This window comes from Ruditapes philippinarum, unplaced genomic scaffold, assembly GCF_026571515.1.
Source record: "Ruditapes philippinarum isolate M1 unplaced genomic scaffold, ASM2657151v2 ctg4134_1_1_1_1, whole genome shotgun sequence".
In the NCBI taxonomy this organism is placed as follows: Eukaryota; Metazoa; Mollusca; class Bivalvia; order Venerida; family Veneridae; genus Ruditapes; species Ruditapes philippinarum.
Window position 1 is genome coordinate 57969 of NW_026857240.1, and position 19469 is coordinate 77437.

At 32.7% G+C, this 19469-nt stretch overlaps 2 protein-coding genes across 2 annotated transcripts; both read right to left on the minus strand.

Moving 5' to 3' along the window:
* Positions 1 to 225: 225 nt before the first annotated feature.
* LOC132749140 (uncharacterized) lies at positions 226 to 18939 on the minus strand. Its single transcript, XM_060738836.1, has 5 exons — positions 18923 to 18939; positions 3827 to 3928; positions 2925 to 3131; positions 1654 to 1878; positions 226 to 309 (listed from the first exon to the last, which is right to left on the minus strand). The coding sequence occupies exons 2-4, from the start codon at positions 3885 to 3887 to the stop codon at positions 1658 to 1660; spliced, it is 489 nt and encodes a 162-aa protein (XP_060594819.1). The 5' UTR covers positions 3888 to 3928; positions 18923 to 18939; the 3' UTR covers positions 226 to 309; positions 1654 to 1657.
* On the minus strand, positions 13597 to 17898 carry LOC132749139 (uncharacterized). Its single transcript, XM_060738835.1, has 4 exons — positions 17663 to 17898; positions 15603 to 15809; positions 14750 to 14974; positions 13597 to 13682 (listed from the first exon to the last, which is right to left on the minus strand). Exons 1-3 carry the CDS (start codon positions 17721 to 17723, stop codon positions 14757 to 14759), a joined length of 486 nt encoding a protein of 161 aa, XP_060594818.1. The 5' UTR covers positions 17724 to 17898; the 3' UTR covers positions 13597 to 13682; positions 14750 to 14756.
* Positions 18940 to 19469: the final 530 nt, after the last annotated feature.

Here is a 19469-nt window from a genome sequence, read left to right on the forward strand (position 1 = left end):
TCCTTTTAAAATTTCTAAATCCTTATTAAGGTGATTTGTACATTATTGAGACATTCAAGTTTCGTTGTCATATTCAACGTACCAAATAACATAAAAAAGTGACGATGGTAACCCAGGTTGTGATACAGTGTGACTGCAGCCTAATGTTATCATGTTTGTTTTTAAAACTTGATGTACAGTTCTATAAACAAATCATTTTTTAAAAGACAATAAAATCGACAAAACTTTATGTAATTCCGTGCTTTATTCAAAACAGATTTTATTACAAAACACCGACTGAATTTTTTCATGTTAAAGCTGCAACATCATCTGAAATTGTAATGGTTTCATATAAGTGTATAGATTTGTTTTACATTTTATTTGGCGTTTTCCTGTCTTAGTAACTTACTTGGCTACGCTCAAGAATATACTGAAGTTATATGCTCGGAGCAAATGCAAAATAAATCGTAAGGACTCCGATCATCTCGTCACCGTGTAAATTCAGTAACAAAATAATGTGCAAATAACGCCAAATAACACCAATGTAACGCCGAAAATAAGCTAATCTATAGTCACGTAAGTGAGTAGCGTGGAAGTTAAACGGACAAAATATTTGAAATATTTCATCAATAAAAAAATTCAAAGAAATACGCTGTTCTGATATTATACTTTAAAATTCCAGGAATATGTTTACTGTCAAAGATCATTCGTGAAAATGACGATCTGACTGCCATTTAAGGGGCGACTTTTGCCGAAATAAGTAAATACAATAACGTATTAAAAAACCCTTTATTTTTTAATATTCAGTTTACCTTAGACATTTGCCAAACCAGTGCATCACGAATTCGGCGTCACTACGTTAGAATGATCTCAGTAACATTTTAGCCGCGAAATTAAGTGTTATATTACACAAAATCTCAGGCACACTAAATATCAAAAACCAGAATAAAATATAAACGTTATTGTATTTAAAGATACTAGCAAAAACATAAAGTCGCATTCAGTACGCTAGCCCGGCCATTCTCTTGAATGATCTTATAAAAATAAATACTTTTATAGAAATGTTTTTAATGAGGTTTGTGATATAATGTCTCAGCAATCATATTGTACAGTAAAACAAACATTGGTCAATTTACTTTCCATGGTACTTGTTTCGTCTACAGAATTGTACAGTTCTGCGTTACTTTTGCACATTTCTACATAACTGGATAATAATTAATACACGTTGTTCATGTAAGTACATGATTGACTCATATAGATTGTACTTATTCTTTTTATTTACTCAAAGTTTTATATGTAAGTATTTGCTGGATCTAATGCCATTATTCAAAACTTAAATAAATCAAATGTCTTCACTGAAGCAAATGATTACGACAGTTCCGAAATAACTTAGATAATATTACTAAGTTATATGAAATAATTAAGGTGAAATTGCTTAATAATTATATGATCTAAAATTTGAATTAATGTATTAAATGTCTTTTACTGGTTCAAATATTAATTAATTTAGAGTTGATATAAATCAATAAGGTAATATGACTAAATTACGTGAAATGGCTTTGTTTATAAGGCGAAATTACTTTGTTAAGAGAAATAACTTTGTAATGTGAAATTATTTAGTAAGGTAAATTTACTACGTCAAGTGAAATGACTGAGTTTCGTGAAATTACTTACTTAGTTATGTGGAATTAGGTGAAAAGACTTGAATTTCACAAAGATTCAATTTCAGCAGATTTCCCTCTGGTGCCGTTTGGACAATCTTCACATAAGATGCCTTTGTACCAGGAGGTAGATCAATGATTTGAATGTCTAACAAGTCTTGAAAATCGCCAACTTTTGTTCTAAATACATCAGATTCTTCAAGGCCAATGAATACTCTGATATTGTTTCCTTGTCTTTCTGAAAAGTAAGAAGAATATTGTGTCCGTTATTAACTTCATATCACCTCTTTATACACCTAAACTTAAAGTGACATTATGCCCATATGCCAAGGGTATACAGTGAGTGAACAGGTGAAAGTCGAAATAGGTTTTTATATTGCCATTATTCCTTTGAATTTAATAATTTACTTCATATAAACAATAAATAACCCCCGGATAGAAACGGAATTTCTGAAAATATCAATTAGACCTAACCTGAAACGTTTAGTTTATAAAAAGAGTGGGTCAGTCTTTTCATATTCTAGGCAAATTTTAAATTTATCCAAAACATTTTCCAAAATAAACTGTTAGTCAAACACCATTCTAACTGTCAATGTTATGAAATAAAAAGTCAATTCAGCTCTACTTGACTATGAAAATATGAGCATAATGTCACTTTAATATTACACATTTGTAAGAATGTTAAGTTCAAAACTGACAATAAGGAAATCATTGGCACGATTTCAATTAATTTACTCAAAATGAATAAAAGAAAGAAAGCATGAAAAAGTTGGTAACTCTCTTTCCATCAATTAAATCAATTCTAGTTTTGTCATGTTACTTTGTTGACGGGAAAAGATAACGAGGGACTTTCATGATGATAGATATATCACCTTGTTTTACTGACAATTATGAAACATAACTTGGGGAATGACGACAATGTTTACAGCATAGAATAGTGATATCAAGGGACTATACATATGTATTTAAAAAACGTTGAGAAAACACATTGTGATAAATAAAATACTATTATACAAAAACATCAGTCATGTGCGTCTCCCGAAGACACTTTTACTCGGATATAATTTCCATTAACGGTCTTTATCCTTGACATTTCATGGAATCGGTCACACTCACTTAACTACCCAATATTGGGATAAGTATATTTGATAGCACAATGTCTAATGTGGGAAATATGCCTGAAGGTCACGTGGCACTAGTGAGCGATTGAGTAAAAATGAATGTAAAATACATCTTGATGCTAGTACATGTATATTGCAATTAAGTAAGTGTGTGAATGTTTACCTGCAGCGTCAAGGTTGCTATATATTTTTATTTTGACAATTTCATAAGTATCTTCCAAATCCACCCTCCAAAAGTTTTTGGCTGATCTTTTGGTTTGAAAGCATGATCCAGCCTCCGTGTTGCCGTCATTACCATACGTACATGCATAATCACCAACTTGATCAGACATTGTACATGGTTTTTTAAATGCCACATTGGTCCTTGTCTCTAGAAAACAGTTAAAATTCATTTATTTGTGCAATTTCGTTATAATAAGTAAAGCTCAGATAAAAATGTAACAAATCAACGAGCTTGCTCATTTTTTTCCCCGACAGAAAGCAGTAACTAATACTGAACTCCAGGTAATGTAATAAATACTTTACACTTAAAAATAAAATTGAAATAAGGAAGACTCGCTTAAAGAAGTGCTAACCCTTACCAGCTGGATTAGCAATGCTTCGAGTTGTAAACAATCCATTTGAGATTTATGGGATTTCAATTTCTACGTAATAGAAGGAACATCGAAACACGAGGCTATATGATTTGTACGAAGGACGATAGTCCTCAAGTCAAGTGTTTTGATGTTTTTTTATGCCAATAAGTAAATCCCAGAAGAAAAATGAGCCAATAAACGAGCATGTTCTATGTTTTACCCGTCAGACTGTGCAGTAACTGTAGTGCAGGTAACTAATACCTGCACTCCAATTGACGCATTATGCAGGTATGGGTATTCGATTTTACATTGACAGATTTCAATAGAAATGTCTCAAAACTATGAAACAATAACATAGAGCTCCAACAGTATAAAGCCTGGTAAGACTGCACAGACGTTGCCTTTGTCTTGTTGATCTTTATTCGCGTTTAAGTTGCAAAGGCTTATCAATTTCGCTTCCAGCAAATTATTAATAATTAGGAATGCTTACCGCCTGCGTGCACAGTGCAAATACCAGCAATGGATAACAGAACTGCGACAGCTACAAACATTTCCGCTTTTGTTGTTTTTTGTATTTATAAGGGATGTTTTGCTGCAGAAAAGAAAGGAATGACAACATCAATATATATAAACCGCGACATTTTATGTCATGGCACAAACAGAGAATAAATTAGAGAGGAAAATAATCTTAAAGAACGACATCAATGTCACAATAAAAAATGTTACAGGCTCTGTTTGATCAATCATGTTCATGTATTATAGTGGTAAGAACATGTGGTGTCTTTCAACATAGAATCGTTTTAAGCGGAACCAACATTCAAACATGAAATGAATTCAAACATGGAATTTTGTAATTAAAAAAAGGCATTCGTAGATTCATGCTACGGTTATCATGTAAACCATTAATGTTATACTTTCGTACACTGGCGTAGTGGCGTATCGTTCCTAAGTAAAAGAAAGAATGGGACATGAACCGTAGTCGAAACTACAGGAATGAAATTTTAGAAAGTGATCAGAGGATAAGAAGCTAGCGTATACCAATAAAGTTGCCAAAAGAGAAATATAAAAAGAATGCAACATATCCTGAGTGAGGGTGATTATACATTATTCAAATAGAATTACAAACAACCAATGGAAGGAACTAGAAATTCTCAAACGCGACATGAAAGTTGTACTGAATGACTTTAAAGGATGAGAAATTGAGTATTTACAACATCTACATGGCAAATACAACGATATGACAATAAGATAGAAAACAATGACACTCTAAAGAACGCTTAAAAAGGCAAAACTGAAATTTTGATTGAGTCTGTTCAGGGACTGTGTTGAAAACAATTACATGTACGTATCCAAACAATTGTCGTCAAAACAATATGGTGTAACAATTTAGTTGTCAGTATCGTGCAGTTAGGTGATATAACAACATTTTGTAGATGACATTGTTTTTGAATTAAAATCCGGAATGCATAGATACCTGACTTGTCTTTTTCTAATTATCAGATTAGTGGATACAAAGAATTTCACCACAACATATTTGTTAACAGAAGAGCACATGTCAATGCTTTTGGTGAAATCTATTGTTATTTAAATAAAAGGTCAGAGTAGGGATCTATTAATAAGGATATCCTCGAGAACAATGAGAAAAAACCCAATCAATTCAAAATCGCAGCCTTAGCTTAATTGTGTCGGTTTATGACAGATGCTGGAACGTGTAACTTCTCTCGCGGCCCCTAGCATCGCCTTAAGTTGTATTCAATCCCCAACACGTAATGTATGACAATCAATGATCCCGAAGGTCCAGAAAATATAGAAATACTGAGATGAAGCACTTCATCAGGATACAATTAAAAGTATTTTAAGAACAGAACACCAACCTCGCTAGAGGCTCTACGTCAACTTACTGTAGTTATATTTTCAAATTTCAATCTGAAATAAATTATGTAAGAAAAGAATTCGCAATAAAAAATTTTCATATTGTAATAAAGAACAATACAATAATAAATTATTAAACAAACTTACGTTTAGGTGTGGGTAACCCGGTCCAAAGAATAGCATATCCCCGTTTTCGCATGGTTTATATAGTTTAAATGCAAGTAAAAACGCATATTTCTTATTAATCAGGCCAACAAAGGCATAATCTGTTTCTCTGTGTTGACAGCATTGATTGCTACAAGGAATGCGCACATGTTAATACGAGAGGCCCTGAATTTTTCTACGACATGTTTAGTGACAATGCATATAAATTTAGAAATGAATGAAAATATATGTTTTTAGAACAATTTAGAACCAGAAAGAGGTGATGATTCAATGTTAGTTACATGTTACATTGGTTTGTGAATTCATATCCTCATACTGTTAGTAAAATAGTCGCATCGGAACTCTCGGGCACATGGCTACCAGTTTTTAATCTCACAATTCTGCAAATGATAACAAAGAAAAATATTTAGAGTTAAATTGAAAATCGATTTAGCACGATTCTTAGCCTGATTTTAGTTTAAATAATTTTTGAGTCATTTTGCGCAATGAAAATAATTATTGAGGGAATGACCTGAAAAATGTGCGCACAAGCTATTTGTCTAGGCCCTCAACAATTGGTATACTAATCTCCAGGAAAATATTTCCAGTCTCGGCATGACAAAAACCCTCAGTGCAATCCTCTTATATACGAGGGACAGTCGTCTATACTGGATATATAGAAATATTTTGAAGAGTCTATGAACTCAACAGAAAACGAGACAGGACCTCATTAGATTGAGACCACCAACGAATGCAGATACGATACAAACATTATGCAATTGTTTCTGATTTTGAGTTGTAAAGATAAAGTAAGACAAAGCGTTGCTGCACAATCATAACAGCGATTTCTTGGAAACTTCCATAATGAAACTAACAAAACAAGCATATCTACACCGAACTGTGTTTTATAATAAGTTATTATTCAGTAGGTTTATGGCATGAGTGTCGTTACACTCATTGTGGCCTTGAACAAATTTCTGTCTGTCCTTCAGTTTGCAGAAGTGAATAATTTCATTTCACAAAACTCGTTCTTTTATATGAAAATAAAGAAAGGGGAGTAGTGTTCACGAAACGAAGCTCCCTCAAAATCCAAATGCTACGACGCAAAAAAGAGCACCAAAAGTGCAAGTGCAGAAAACCTGACAAAAGGAGGGGCATTTCAATTTTGCCATTACAGTTCGCTATTATACACGTTGTTAAAAAGAGTTGTTTATATAAATACTATAGGGAACTAGAAATAGTGTTGTTTAAACCAAATCCCGATTCTTCAATATTTGTTTATTTTTTGAACATTTTTTACTTTAATCAATAGATGTAAAGGCAGTTGAACACTCATTTTTTATACCTTGCATATATTGTGTGGTTTTCTTTGATGATTTATGTACCACTTCATGTAAACATTGATTTGATTTGTTCTATTATTTGTTGCATCTTCAATTTTTAGCAGTAAGCAAAACAACATTTTTTTTATATTGATCATATCACTGCCGATGCAGATTCTTTTTCTTTCTTTCTTTCTTTCTTTCTTTCTTTCTTTCTTTCTTTCTTTCTTTCTGTCTTTCTTTTATTTTATACAAGATTCTCATTTATTGTAATTGAAGTAATAAGAATAATACCAGTAGTATATTTTTCATTTCACAACAAAACACGCGGATCGATTATTGTGTCTTCCACTCTAGTTTACGCGCACGCATTCTATATTATCTGTACTTAACCTCGGTTGTTTAATGTAGGGTCATATATTTCGATGCAACATTCATATATCAGACTATATACAGACTGTGTACAATGATAAAATTACACTTTTGTTTTATTTTCATTGCCAGTCTTTGTCGGCCACCAGGCAAACTTTTAAATAAGAATGTACGTATAGCAGTGTGTTATCTATCCGGTTATACAGAGTTGATGAATTATCTCTATTCATTTATTTACATCACGTTAATTAAAGCAGTTGCTTTGTAAAGTATTGTTTTGAACATTAGATCTCTAAATCTTTGCAATATAAGTAAACAGCTTGAGTCTACATGACAAAACATAAATGTTCACTAGACGATCTATTTTCCCTTCTGCCAATAGCCTTGAATATATGTCTAGCTTTTTACCAAGAATAAACAAGTTGTAATTTTCGCATATCGATGAACAGTAGAGTTAGATATTAAAAAATCTGTAAATGCTTAATGAATCTATTATTATTTTAGTGTATATTTAGATAAAACATTAGTTACTAAATTTGCTAGTAAGAATGTGACGCTAACATAATATAACTATTATTATGTATGTTACTGTCAAAGAAGTATACGGACTTAAATAAATATATAAAGATTATAATCAAATTACAGTATTCAGTAATTTTAACTGAGTTCGATTGAGGATTCTATTTTGTCCAAGAAATAATTACATGTACTTCCCTCCAGAAATCAACAAAAGTGTTTTGCACAAATTTCCGTATCGGATGGATTTGGTCTGAAAATTTAAGAAAATACAAATAATGTTGAATGGATCGTTATACACTATTGACAAAAAGACATAGTAGCTACACGTATCAAAATGCAAATTTGGTACATTTTCAAATCACAACGACAATGTAACTTAATGTCATTTGTTAAGTTGTATTTTCACTTATGAAGGAATACCTTTCTACATTAGTACAAGCATAAGTGGACCTTCTTTGTCTATACGTGTAGGTTCCTAACACATAAAATTATTCCCTAGCGGAATTCAGAAAAACTAACAGTTAAAGTGGGTGATTTCAAGTCATTGACCTTAATCATTTGTTAAGTGTGACCCATTTGAACGGGATCTTTACAGTTTATATAGTTTTACAAAGTAGATATTGCTACCTTATACGAATTAATATAATATATATAATCAGTTTTATAATCACACAAAATACTGGTGAAAAGCATTCACCAAATATCGCGAAACACAAGAGAAATAATTCAAAAGCTGTTACAATGTAGTAGTTTTCTAACAAAAGATATCCTAGGCATTATACAAATAGAAATATAGAACTAGACTGAAATCTAAACAGAATTTTATCTCAAAATTCCAATACCATATATTTTACTCTTTTTATCACTTTATCACCACCCAAAGCGCCAGGATCTGATATTAGTCTTTAATATCAGATTTTCTTTTTGTGTGTGTGGTGGTGGGGGTACTTTTTGAGGGGAGGGGGTTAAGATTTAAACAAGGTATCACTTTGTGTTTTACCCGCTGATTAACATGGTTATTTCTTGATCATTAAAAATAAATATACTTGTCCAATAAGATTCTAAAAGAAGAGACAGATTTTGTTTTGTAATAAATGTTATAAATGATACAGACATTGTTTTCCTGTTCATTATTTTTCCTGTATTAGAAAACAATGTCCCGCCACATATTCATAGAATTGCAATGAACATGCACTGTCTTAGGAAGGCACCTGCTGTTCAGGACTAGTATTGATTGATAAATTAATATTCAGATAAGAGCGCAATCGGAACACAGCGACGAATATTCATAATCCGAAGATAGACGGAAAGGGCCGACCAATCGGAACAGCGTCGGCCGAAAAGTTGCGATTGATATCAGCGTGGTCGTTTAAGAAATTAAAATAATAAAGAGAAAAAAATAGAACTCTTAATGGGTACATGTGAACTTTTATAGTGGTACTTTTTCGTTTCATTGGGCAACTTTCAATTTCATCAGAAAAAATTGTGATGTAATTTTATGTACAGTGTTTAACTACAACGTATAATAATACTGCACGTTGCAATGGACAATTTTGACGTTTATATTATTAGATTCTTGACAGGTTATATGGCCGTATATAAACGGTAATTTGAAACTATATATTGCAAACAACCGTTTATATACGGTCATATAATCTGTAAGAAACATTTAATACGAATTTATTATACAGCAAGCGTCATTTTTAGAGAAAAGTGGGATTTCTTCATAAATTGACAGCAGCCGTGTATATAAATCTATATAAACTTGACGTGACACACGTGCAGTATTATATAATATTAGTTATATAGATTTTTGACAGGTTATATGTCCCTATATAAACGGTTGTCTGGAAATGTAACTCGAGCCGCTTTTTATATGTGGTGTCCCAATTTGATTATAGGCAGTTCCTAAATAACGCTACGCATGTAAGAAATAAGTAGATCTAAACATTAGTCAGATTGCGTGGTGTCCTTATGGTTTCCAGAAATGTACTCACTGACCAAATACCTGAACCGTTTCTTGCTTCCGTCGCTTTTTCCCCCAATTAGCACGGTTACAGTGATTTAGCATATTATATGAAAGTCAAAACTACTACTTTCCATTTTCAAGGCCATATCTGCAGGTGATAACCATCTAATATAATTCTATAAAAACTCTTGATTGTCCTTTCTAATAATAGAAACATTTATTCGTTTCTAAGGCATTAAGTGCCTTTAAATGACTGGTTATTACATCAATTATATAACGCTTACATAGATGTCAGGTCATATTAGCTTACAATGATGTACTAGACCACATAACCTCTCAAGACAATCTAATCAAACATGTTAATGGGGAATATTAAGATGAAATAGCTAGCTAGACAATTACCTGAACAATTTACAAGGTATAAGATATTAGGTGCTACTGTTACCTCCGACTTCTTTCTATGACAGTTTCCATTGGTAACAATGTATAGTTGAGAGATAGACATATAAATTCTTTTATTTTTACTGTATTTCTCAAATGGTATAAAAATTAGACTTTTATTCCTAACTTGTTTTGGTATTTAGTTATGTTCTCAGACGTTAAGTCAGTTAGATAAAATAACAACACTGAGAATACAGCAAAGTCGAGCAAAGCAAAACATCTTAACAAACTTAAACTAAGATATATTGAAATCAATATTTGGATATACATGTAAAGAGAAATCAATCAAAGTTTGAGACAGGTGCTTTTCTCTGAAAGTAAGTCAGTAATTGCTAATTGACAATTGTGTGATGAGACATTTTATGTAAACGTGCGTAGAAATATTTGATGGAAAAGTCAGTGTATGTCGCGTACATGATTAATTGCGGAAAAAACTGCGCTCCGTCTGTAAAGAGGTACTATTATACAAGAAAGTAGTTCCTGTAGAAATTGTTCCTGGTATACCTGATTGTTGAAATACTGTTCTTTAATATGGTGGTTTTGCAAATTTTGCAAATAAAATGGGTGTATTTTTTTAAATATACGACATCGACATACGTTATTATCTGATATAATGATGGCGTTATACTATAATATTTGCGTTATACTATAGACGTAAGAACGAAAAATGACCATTTTTAACTGCAAACCATTATTATTTTAGTTATGTCATAATGAAATAAATATTGTATTCGTGTAGATTCAATACTAAATTTATTGAACTCGTTGAATAAAACAATATTATACATAGTATGATTTTATTCAACTCGTTCAATAAATTTAGAATTAAATTATCACTCATTCAACATCCCTATTCATTTCATGTCGGTCATATTATTCCAATCCAGTTTGTATTTTTGCTCTGTTTTCGATTTGATAATAATAGCTCGATATAACCTTTGAAGTTCTTCCATCTAGCTGAATGATCCATTATCGTAGCAGTTTTTATAACAGGAATTTTATTTAATTGATTAGAAATGAAGGCAGACTTATGCTAAAATTTGTTCTTGCTGTCTGTTGTTTTTTGTGAAATTCAATGAACCAAGAATATTCGTGATTTTATGGAGAAAACATAATTTAAACAGAAAAAAACTGTGTTCACTTGAAGTAGAAAAAAAAACATTAATTTTTATGTTTCATTGTCATGCAATTTTGAATTTTTATACTGTAAATGTTTATTTCAAAATGACGATTTTATTTTATAATTTTAATGTCGAATTTCTTTTTAATATAAGTTCCCTTACTAATTTTAATGCAATTACATTTTGTACTATCTGACGAAAGACAATTTGATCAGTAATGCATTTCTTTTCTTTTGTCCCTTATTCCTGTCATGGAGAAATCTGTCCAATGTCTAGTTTCTCAACATGATGATCAATTGTGTTGTTTTTTAAATTTCAAATATTCTATATTTCACCTAGTTATACTATTAGGATTTTGATGCATGCGCTTCTTGAAGATGTTCAGACAGTTTTTTTGTTTGTTTGTTTTTTTTTTTTTTTTGTTTTTTTTTTTTTTTTTGGGGGGGGGTGATATTTTGAGAAAAAATATTTTAAGCGAGACGTTCAGAGGTAAATGATGTAGTACAAAATGAAATGTTTAAAAGGAAACATATTCAACTGAATACATTTTGTACTCTATTTCGTATTGTCACATATTAAATTATGGTCATCCTTCAAAAGGGATCTTCATACTTTTATGTGTTGGTTTGCATTCGTTTGTGACATTCCAAACATCTTTTGCTCCAAATTCATATAATTAAGTTATAGAAAGAGCATGGAAACAAGAGGCTATATAATTTGTACGAGGGGGGCATAGCCCCCGGGTATATATCAGATTGTCGGGTGTTTGATGTTCTTCCTCTTTTGTTTGATAGGCAAAAATAAAATCACGTACCCTGTTGTCACAATAATAATGAAACACTGGACAAAAACCAATGAACGAGCATATGAATTTGATGAATTTGACTTATCTTTATCGCTACCTCCTTCTCTGTCGACACAGAAAGTAAACCCAAGAAAACATGAGCCAATCAATGGGCACGCCGTAGAGTGAGAGTAACTTATATCTGCACTCCAGTTAACGCACTGTGAATGTATATGTATACCATTCAACTCAACTCTGACAAATTTTCAGCAGAAAGGTTCCCTAAGTATGATATAACTACATTTGTACACGCGTAATTTTACTTCCCTTGTGTTTCATAGTGATGCTCTTTTATTGATAAAAGTCGCGACAAGATGAAATATTTTTGATGTAGCTTTTATGTTTGTTTATCAATATAAGTCGCAACAGTAAAGACAGTGTTTACTTTTGATTTATTTGATTCCTTCAGCCCTCATCGAATAAAAGTGTTAGCATTGTTTTAGAGGCCTTGAAATATGGGCATTTATCTCTAGGCTAGCCAGCACATGCGTGTAAATTTAATGTAGTAAATCTTTAGATTGTATTTTGAAATTTTAGACCTACAGTTTATGATATATAAAGAAACTTAGCAGCTACTCACAGTATGATTATTTGCTGCACTGGGAGATTTGTGTCTTTGATTTACATCAATATGATAGCAAATTTACGTTATCCTTTTTCTATACATAGTTCTTATTTAATTATTATCTCCCCTGCTTTTCACTGAGATTAGCACATTATGGAAGGCATTTAAATTTTGTTCTCATATTCAAGGTATCATATGAAATAAAAAAGGTAACGATGGTAACCATGTAGGTTGTGATAAAGTCTGGTTCCCTGTCTACATTTACTAAGGAATGTATAAGGTAACACACCACAGTAATGTAAGCCCCAGCTTCGAATGGCCAGGGAGGATTTCTTGGATATAGTGATTTGAACATTCTGGATTTAAATGACTGGTTGTCTTTAAAATGCATTTTCAGCATGAAATTTGTTTTTGTGACATCTAATATGATCACTGGCACATTCGAAAACATGGCCAAAAATCACATGCTGTTGATTATGTATGTCAAGGCCGCCATTTTTTGTAAACATGGCTTTTAAACAGCATGCACGGTAAAAAGAAGTCATTTTACAGGGGGGGTACAAACTTTTAGCAGTAGCAAAAAATCTACAAGGTTGAGGACTTGTTTCTTTGTGATATTTTGCATGTATAGGGAGTTGCTAAAGCAGAGACGGTGTTCCTTTAGCCTGTATATTTGCAGATATTTTTGGCCAGAGGGACGAAATGTGTTGTTTTGGGTCTCGGGCCACTAAAGATTTTGGGCTTCAACGGAATGAATTGCAACTTTTTTGACTGCCTGCCTATTGCAGATGGGATAATTTCTTTGTAGATTTGCAATCTTATGTCATTTATGTTCTCAACAAAATGTGTTTTCTTTTTCCAGGTTGTGTAGTTTGGTATCAGAATTATTAGACGTATTGCTTGTAGGACATTGACGGCAGGAACTTGAAATTAACTGTGGAGTGCTACCTAACGTAGTATAAGGGGGAAGGAACTCCAAACTAGTTGTGATACGGAGTGATTACAGCCTAACGTTATCGTTTTTTTAAAACTTGATATAATGTATGGTGTTTTGAACAAAGCATTTTAAAAAAACATAATAAACTCGACAATACTTTATGTGATTCTGTACTTTATTCAAAACAGTTGAATATGTCAAAAACACGTCTGAATTCTTTCGTTAAAACTGCAGCTTCATCTGAAATTTAAATGTTGTTATATTAGTTTACAGATTCGATTTACAATTTGATATTTTAAAATGGAAGTTAAACGGACCAAATATTTTAGATATTTCATCGTAAAACATTTTGAAGAAATACGGCTGCTCTGATATCATACTTCAACTAGCAGTTAAAAAGTCCAAGAATATGTTTACTTTTAAAGATCATTGGTGAAATTGGCAATCTGACTACTGTTTAGGGAGCAACTTTTGTCGAAATAAATAAATACAATAACTTTATTCATATTCAGTTTACCATAGACATTTGAAAACCAACTAGTGTCTTTTAGTACTAGAAGGGAGAAGCTAAGTTATACTTCAGCTGTATTAAATGAAGTAACCAGGGTTGCTTCAGTGCATCTCGAATTCGGCATTACCTCGTTAGAATGATCTCCGTAACATTTAGCTGCTAAAGTAAGTGTCATATTACACGAAACTCTCAGGTTCAGTCAATACCAAAAACCAGAATGTAATATAAGCGTTAATGTGTTTAAAAATACTGATAAAACATAAAAGGCATTTACTACAATAGCCTGACCATTTTCACGAATAAAAATAAAAACTTTAAATTTTATAAAATGTCTTTGATGAGGTTTGAGATATAAAATCTCAGCAACCGTATTGTTCAGTAAAACAAACATTGGTTCATTTACTTCCCATAGTACTTGTTTCGTCTACAGAATTGTTCACTTTTGCTTTACTTTTGCACATTTCTGCATAACTAGATAATAATACACGTTGTTCGTGTAAGTACATGATTGACTCATATTCTTTTTACGAATTCTTTTTATTTACTCAAACTTTTAGATGTTAATATTTTCTGGATCAAATGCCATTATTCAAAACGTTAATAAATTTAATGTCTTCACTGAAACAAATGATTATGACAGTTCCGGAATAACTTGGGTAATATTACTTAATTATGTGAAATAACCTTGTTTATAAGGTGAAATTTCTTTGTAAAGAGAAATTACTTTGCAATTTGAAATAACTTGGGTGAATTTACTACGTCAAGTAAAATGACTGAGTTTCGTGAAATTACTTACTTAGTTATTAGGAATTAGGTGAAAAGACTTGAATTTCACAAAGATTCAATTTCAGCAGATTTCCCTCTGGTGCCGTTTGGACAATCGTGACATAATTTGCCTTTGTACCAGGAGGTAGATCAATGATTTGAATGTCTAACAAGTCTTGAAAATCGCCAACTTTTGTTCTAAATACATCAGATTCTTCAAGGCCAATGAATACTCTGATATATTTTCCTGATCTTTCTGAAAAGTTAAATGAATATTTCATCCATTACATTAATGTTAAGTTCGATACTGACAATAAGGAAATCATTGGTATGATTTCAATTGCTCAAAATGTATAAAAGAAAGCATGATGAAATAGACGGTAACTGTCTTTATATTTAATAATACTATTTTTTTTCACGTTATTTTGTTGTTGAACAAAGATAATGAGGGACTTTCATAATGATAGATCTATCAGCATGTTTTATTGACAATTATGAAACATAACTTGAGGAATATAGACCATGCTTACAGCATAGCATAGTGATAGCAAGTGACTATAAATATGTATTTAAAAAACGTTGAGAAAACACAGTGATAAATAAAATATTATTATCAGTCACGTGCGTCTCCCGAAGACGCTTTTACTCGGATATATTCTCCATTAACGGTCTTTATCCTTGACATTTCATGGAATCGGTCACACTCACTTAACTGCCCAATATTAGGTTAAGTATATTTGATACAACAATGTCTAATGTGGGAAATATGCGTGACCGTCACGTGTCAGTAAGGAGCGATTGGATACAAATGAATGTAAAAATACACCTTGATGCTAGTACATGTATATTGCGATAATTACTCGGCGTAAGTGGTAAAAGTTTACCTGTAGCGTCAAGGTTGCTATATATTTTAATTTTGGCAATTTCATAAGTATCACCCAAATCCACCCTCCAAAAGTTTTTGTCTGATCTTTTGGTTTGAAAGCATGATCCAGCCTCCGTGTTGCCGTCATTGCCGTACGTACATGGATTATCACCAGCTTGTTCCGACATTTTACATGGTTTTTTAAATGCCACGTTGGTCCTTATCTCTATAATAATTAGTTAAAATTATTTATATTTACAATTTCGTTATAATAAGAAAAGCTCAGGAAAAATTGTAACAAATCAACGAGCATGCTCTTTTTTATCCCCGACAGAAAGCAGTAGCTAATACTGAATTCAAGTTAATGTTCTGTGCATTTATGGGTTTACGATTTAGTTCAACTCTGACAGGGTCTCCAAACTTGGATATAAAATATGATGAACAAGATAAAAAATGAAAGGCGATGTTCAATGAACACAATAACAGAAATAAATGTATGTATGTGCTGAAAGTACAATTATTATATAAATTTTACCCTTAAAAAGGTCTTGTTTATTATAGTGTCACCCCTACTGAAAGGAGCAACCATTTCTGACTTATGAGACACCTATTGCTTGCATACCATGTACCTCCAAACTCCTACCACTATGCCAGGAGCCAGGCGGATAGAAATCGGTAACCAGTCATTTTAACTACCTCGCGGCTCACGAAGCGGCTATTTTAGAATGAATTGCACGAGAAACATTAATTCTGCAATAAACGCTCCCTGTTGGGCTCGAACCTTTGACCTCCCGATCCGAAGGCGGACGCCTTAACCACTAGGCCAACGGTACCCGTATAAAAATATTTATACACACATTCCATGTATTGCGTACGTATTGTAATTTGCAATGCTTTGAGTTGTAAACAAACCATTTGAGATTTATGGGATTTTAATTTCTACGTAATAGAAGGAGCATCGGAACACGGGACTATATGATTTGTACGAAGGAACGTAGCCCTCGAGTTAAATCAGATTGTATTGATGCTGTTTTTTTCTCTTTTGTATCAGAGCCAAAAATAAAAACATTTTCCCTGTTGTCACAATATGAAAATAGAGAAATACAGAATCCCTAAAGAAAGCCCAACGCGACAAAATTGAAAATGTTGCAGACTTGGTTTGATTGAGCATGTTGATGGACGGTACTGGAAAGTACAACTAACCGTCCACGCCCCCCTAGCACCGGCTTAAGCAGAATTCTACATTTAAACACGAAAAATGGTGAAAGTTTGAATTTAGAGACATCCACAGATGTGTTCATACTGCGATTATCATGGAACCTTCAATGTGACACAGTAGTGCCATTCCATGAAAAGCGGCTTATGGTCCCCAACTAGAAAACAATTGGCGGAATTAAAAAAATGGAATTTTGAAAGGGGATCTGAGGTTATGAAGCGTGCGTATCACAGACAAGACGTCAAAAGACAAATTTAAAAAGCAGGCAACATATCCTAAGGAAGATTATACAGTGATCTTGTAGGAAAAATGGAACCACCCAAGTTGAAAAAGGCCAAATAGAAGAAAGTAAAAGTACCACATAACATGTATACACAACAATAATGTCGTGCTGAACGATCTTCAAGGATGGAAAATATAACATCATTGATTTAATGTACGGGGAGTACTTTTTACAGCCGCCACACGGCACAAATAACACGGATGTGACAATAAAATAAAGAAACCCAAGAAAGAAGTAACCAATGTGCAAACATCTGAATATGAATTTTCTATCGTTATTCCTTTCCCTGGCGTCACAATAAGTAAGCCAATCAATGAGCATGCTCTATTCTAATATCCCACAGACAGTGCAGTAACTGGGGTGCGCGTAACAAATACCTGCAATCCATTTAACGCATTGTGCATGTATGGGTATACGATTTTACTTTGACATATTTCAAGGTAAATGTCTCAAAGCTATGAAACAATAACAAAATAGATCTACAGCAGTATAAAGTATGCACATTCATGGCTTTATACCGGTGGAGAAGGCTTTATCAAATTCGCTCCCAGCAAGTTAATAGGTAATAACAAATGCTTACCGCCTGCATATACAGTGCAAGTACCAACAATGGATAACAAAACTGAGACAGCTACAAACATTTCTGCTTTTGTTGTTTCTAGTTGTTTTGTACTTATAAAGGATGTTTTGCTGCAAAAAAAAGAAATGACAACATCATAATATATAAACCGTGTGCGACATTTTACAGCCGTTACACGGCACAAACAAAGCTGATATGACGATAAAATAGTGGAAAAAATATCCCCTAAAGAATGGCATCAATGCCACCATAGAAAATGTTGCAGGGTCAGTTTGATAAATCATGTTCATGGATGATAGTGGTAAGTACATGTGATGACTGTCCACATAGATTAGTTTTAAGCGGGATCAACATTCAAACATGAAATGATGCAATTTTGTAATTTAAAAAAAACATTCGCAGATGTATGCATGCTACGGTTATCATGAAAACCTCCAATGTGACACGTTCGTATTCGCATTCCATAAAACTGGCGTATCGCCCCTAAGTAAAAGAGAGAATGGGCCCTGAACGTAGTGGAAACTACAGACATGAAATTTCAAAAAGTGATCAGAGGATAAGAAGCTAGCGTATCCCACAAAAGTTGTCAAAAGACAAATATAAAAAGAATGCAACATATCCTGAGACAGGGTGATTATACATTATTCAAATAGAATTACAAACAACCAATGGAAGGAACTAGAAACACTCAAACGCGACATGAAAGTTGTGCTGAACGACTTTTAAGAATGAGAAATTGCATTTAATAACCTCAGAATGGCACAAATAACGATGATATGACAATAAAATAGAAAAAAAATGACACTCTAAAGAACGCTTAAAAAGACAAAACTGAAATTCAGGGACTGTGTTGAAAGCAATAACGTATCTAAACAATTGTCGACAAAACATTATGGTGTTACAGCTTGTCAGTATCGTGAAGTGAAGTGATATAACTACATTGCTGACATTGTTTTTAAATAAAAATCCGGAACACACAGATACCGGCCTGTCTTACGTTATGTATGAGAATCAATGATCCCGAAGGTCCAGAAAATATAGAAAGACTGAGATGAAGCACTTCATCAGGGTACAATTAAAAGTATTTAAAGTACAAATCATTAACATCTTCAGAGGCTCCTTCTCAACTAATTGTAATAATATGGATATCACTTATATTTTCAAACTGAAATACAGCCATCCATGTAATAAATAATTTGCAATTTACAAATTTTCATAGTTAAATAACAAATGTAAAAGTAAATTGTTAAACAGACTTACCTTTAGGTGTGGGTAACCTGGTCCAAGCAATAACATATCCCCGTTTTCTCGTGGTTTATATAGTTTAAATGCATGTAAAAACGCATATTTTTTATGGATAAGAGTTCTGCTTCTCTGTGTTGTCAACATCGATTGCCTCAATGAATGAATGCACATATCAAAATGAGAGGCCCTGAATTATTTTCCGACATGTTTAGTGACAATGCATATAAATTTGGAATGGTATGCAAATATAAGGTTTATAACAATTAAGAACAAGAAAGAGGTGATGTTAGATACATGTTACATTAGTTTGAGACTCCATGTCCTAAAAATGTTATAAAGTATAATAGACGCATCGGAACACTTTGGCACAATACTACCATTTTTTTACTTTTTCTATCTCACAATTCTGGAAATATATTTAAACTGAACATCGATTCTTGAATTCTTAGCCTGAATTGAGTTTAAAGCATTTTTGCCTCATTCTGCACAATATTTTTTTTCTGGAGAAACGAGCTGAGTGAAAGGCCTGAAAATTTGTACACAAGTTATTGGTCTATGCCCT

Coding starts and splice junctions, on each gene's coding strand:
- LOC132749140 (XM_060738836.1), bottom strand. CDS start 3,887: ATGTTTGTAGCTGTCGCAGTTCTGTTATCCATTGCTGGTATTTGCACT. Junction 3,132..3,826: donor TTGCACTGTGCACGCAGGCG/GTAAGCATTCCT, acceptor ACTGTTTTCTAG/AGACAAGGACCAATGTGGCA. Junction 1,879..2,924: donor TAGCAACCTTGACGCTGCAG/GTAAACATTCAC, acceptor CTTACTTTTCAG/AAAGACAAGGAAACAATATC.
- LOC132749139 (XM_060738835.1), bottom strand. CDS start 17,723: ATGTTTGTAGCTGTCTCAGTTTTGTTATCCATTGTTGGTACTTGCACT. Junction 15,810..17,662: donor TTGCACTGTATATGCAGGCG/GTAAGCATTTGT, acceptor TAATTATTATAG/AGATAAGGACCAACGTGGCA. Junction 14,975..15,602: donor TAGCAACCTTGACGCTACAG/GTAAACTTTTAC, acceptor TTAACTTTTCAG/AAAGATCAGGAAAATATATC.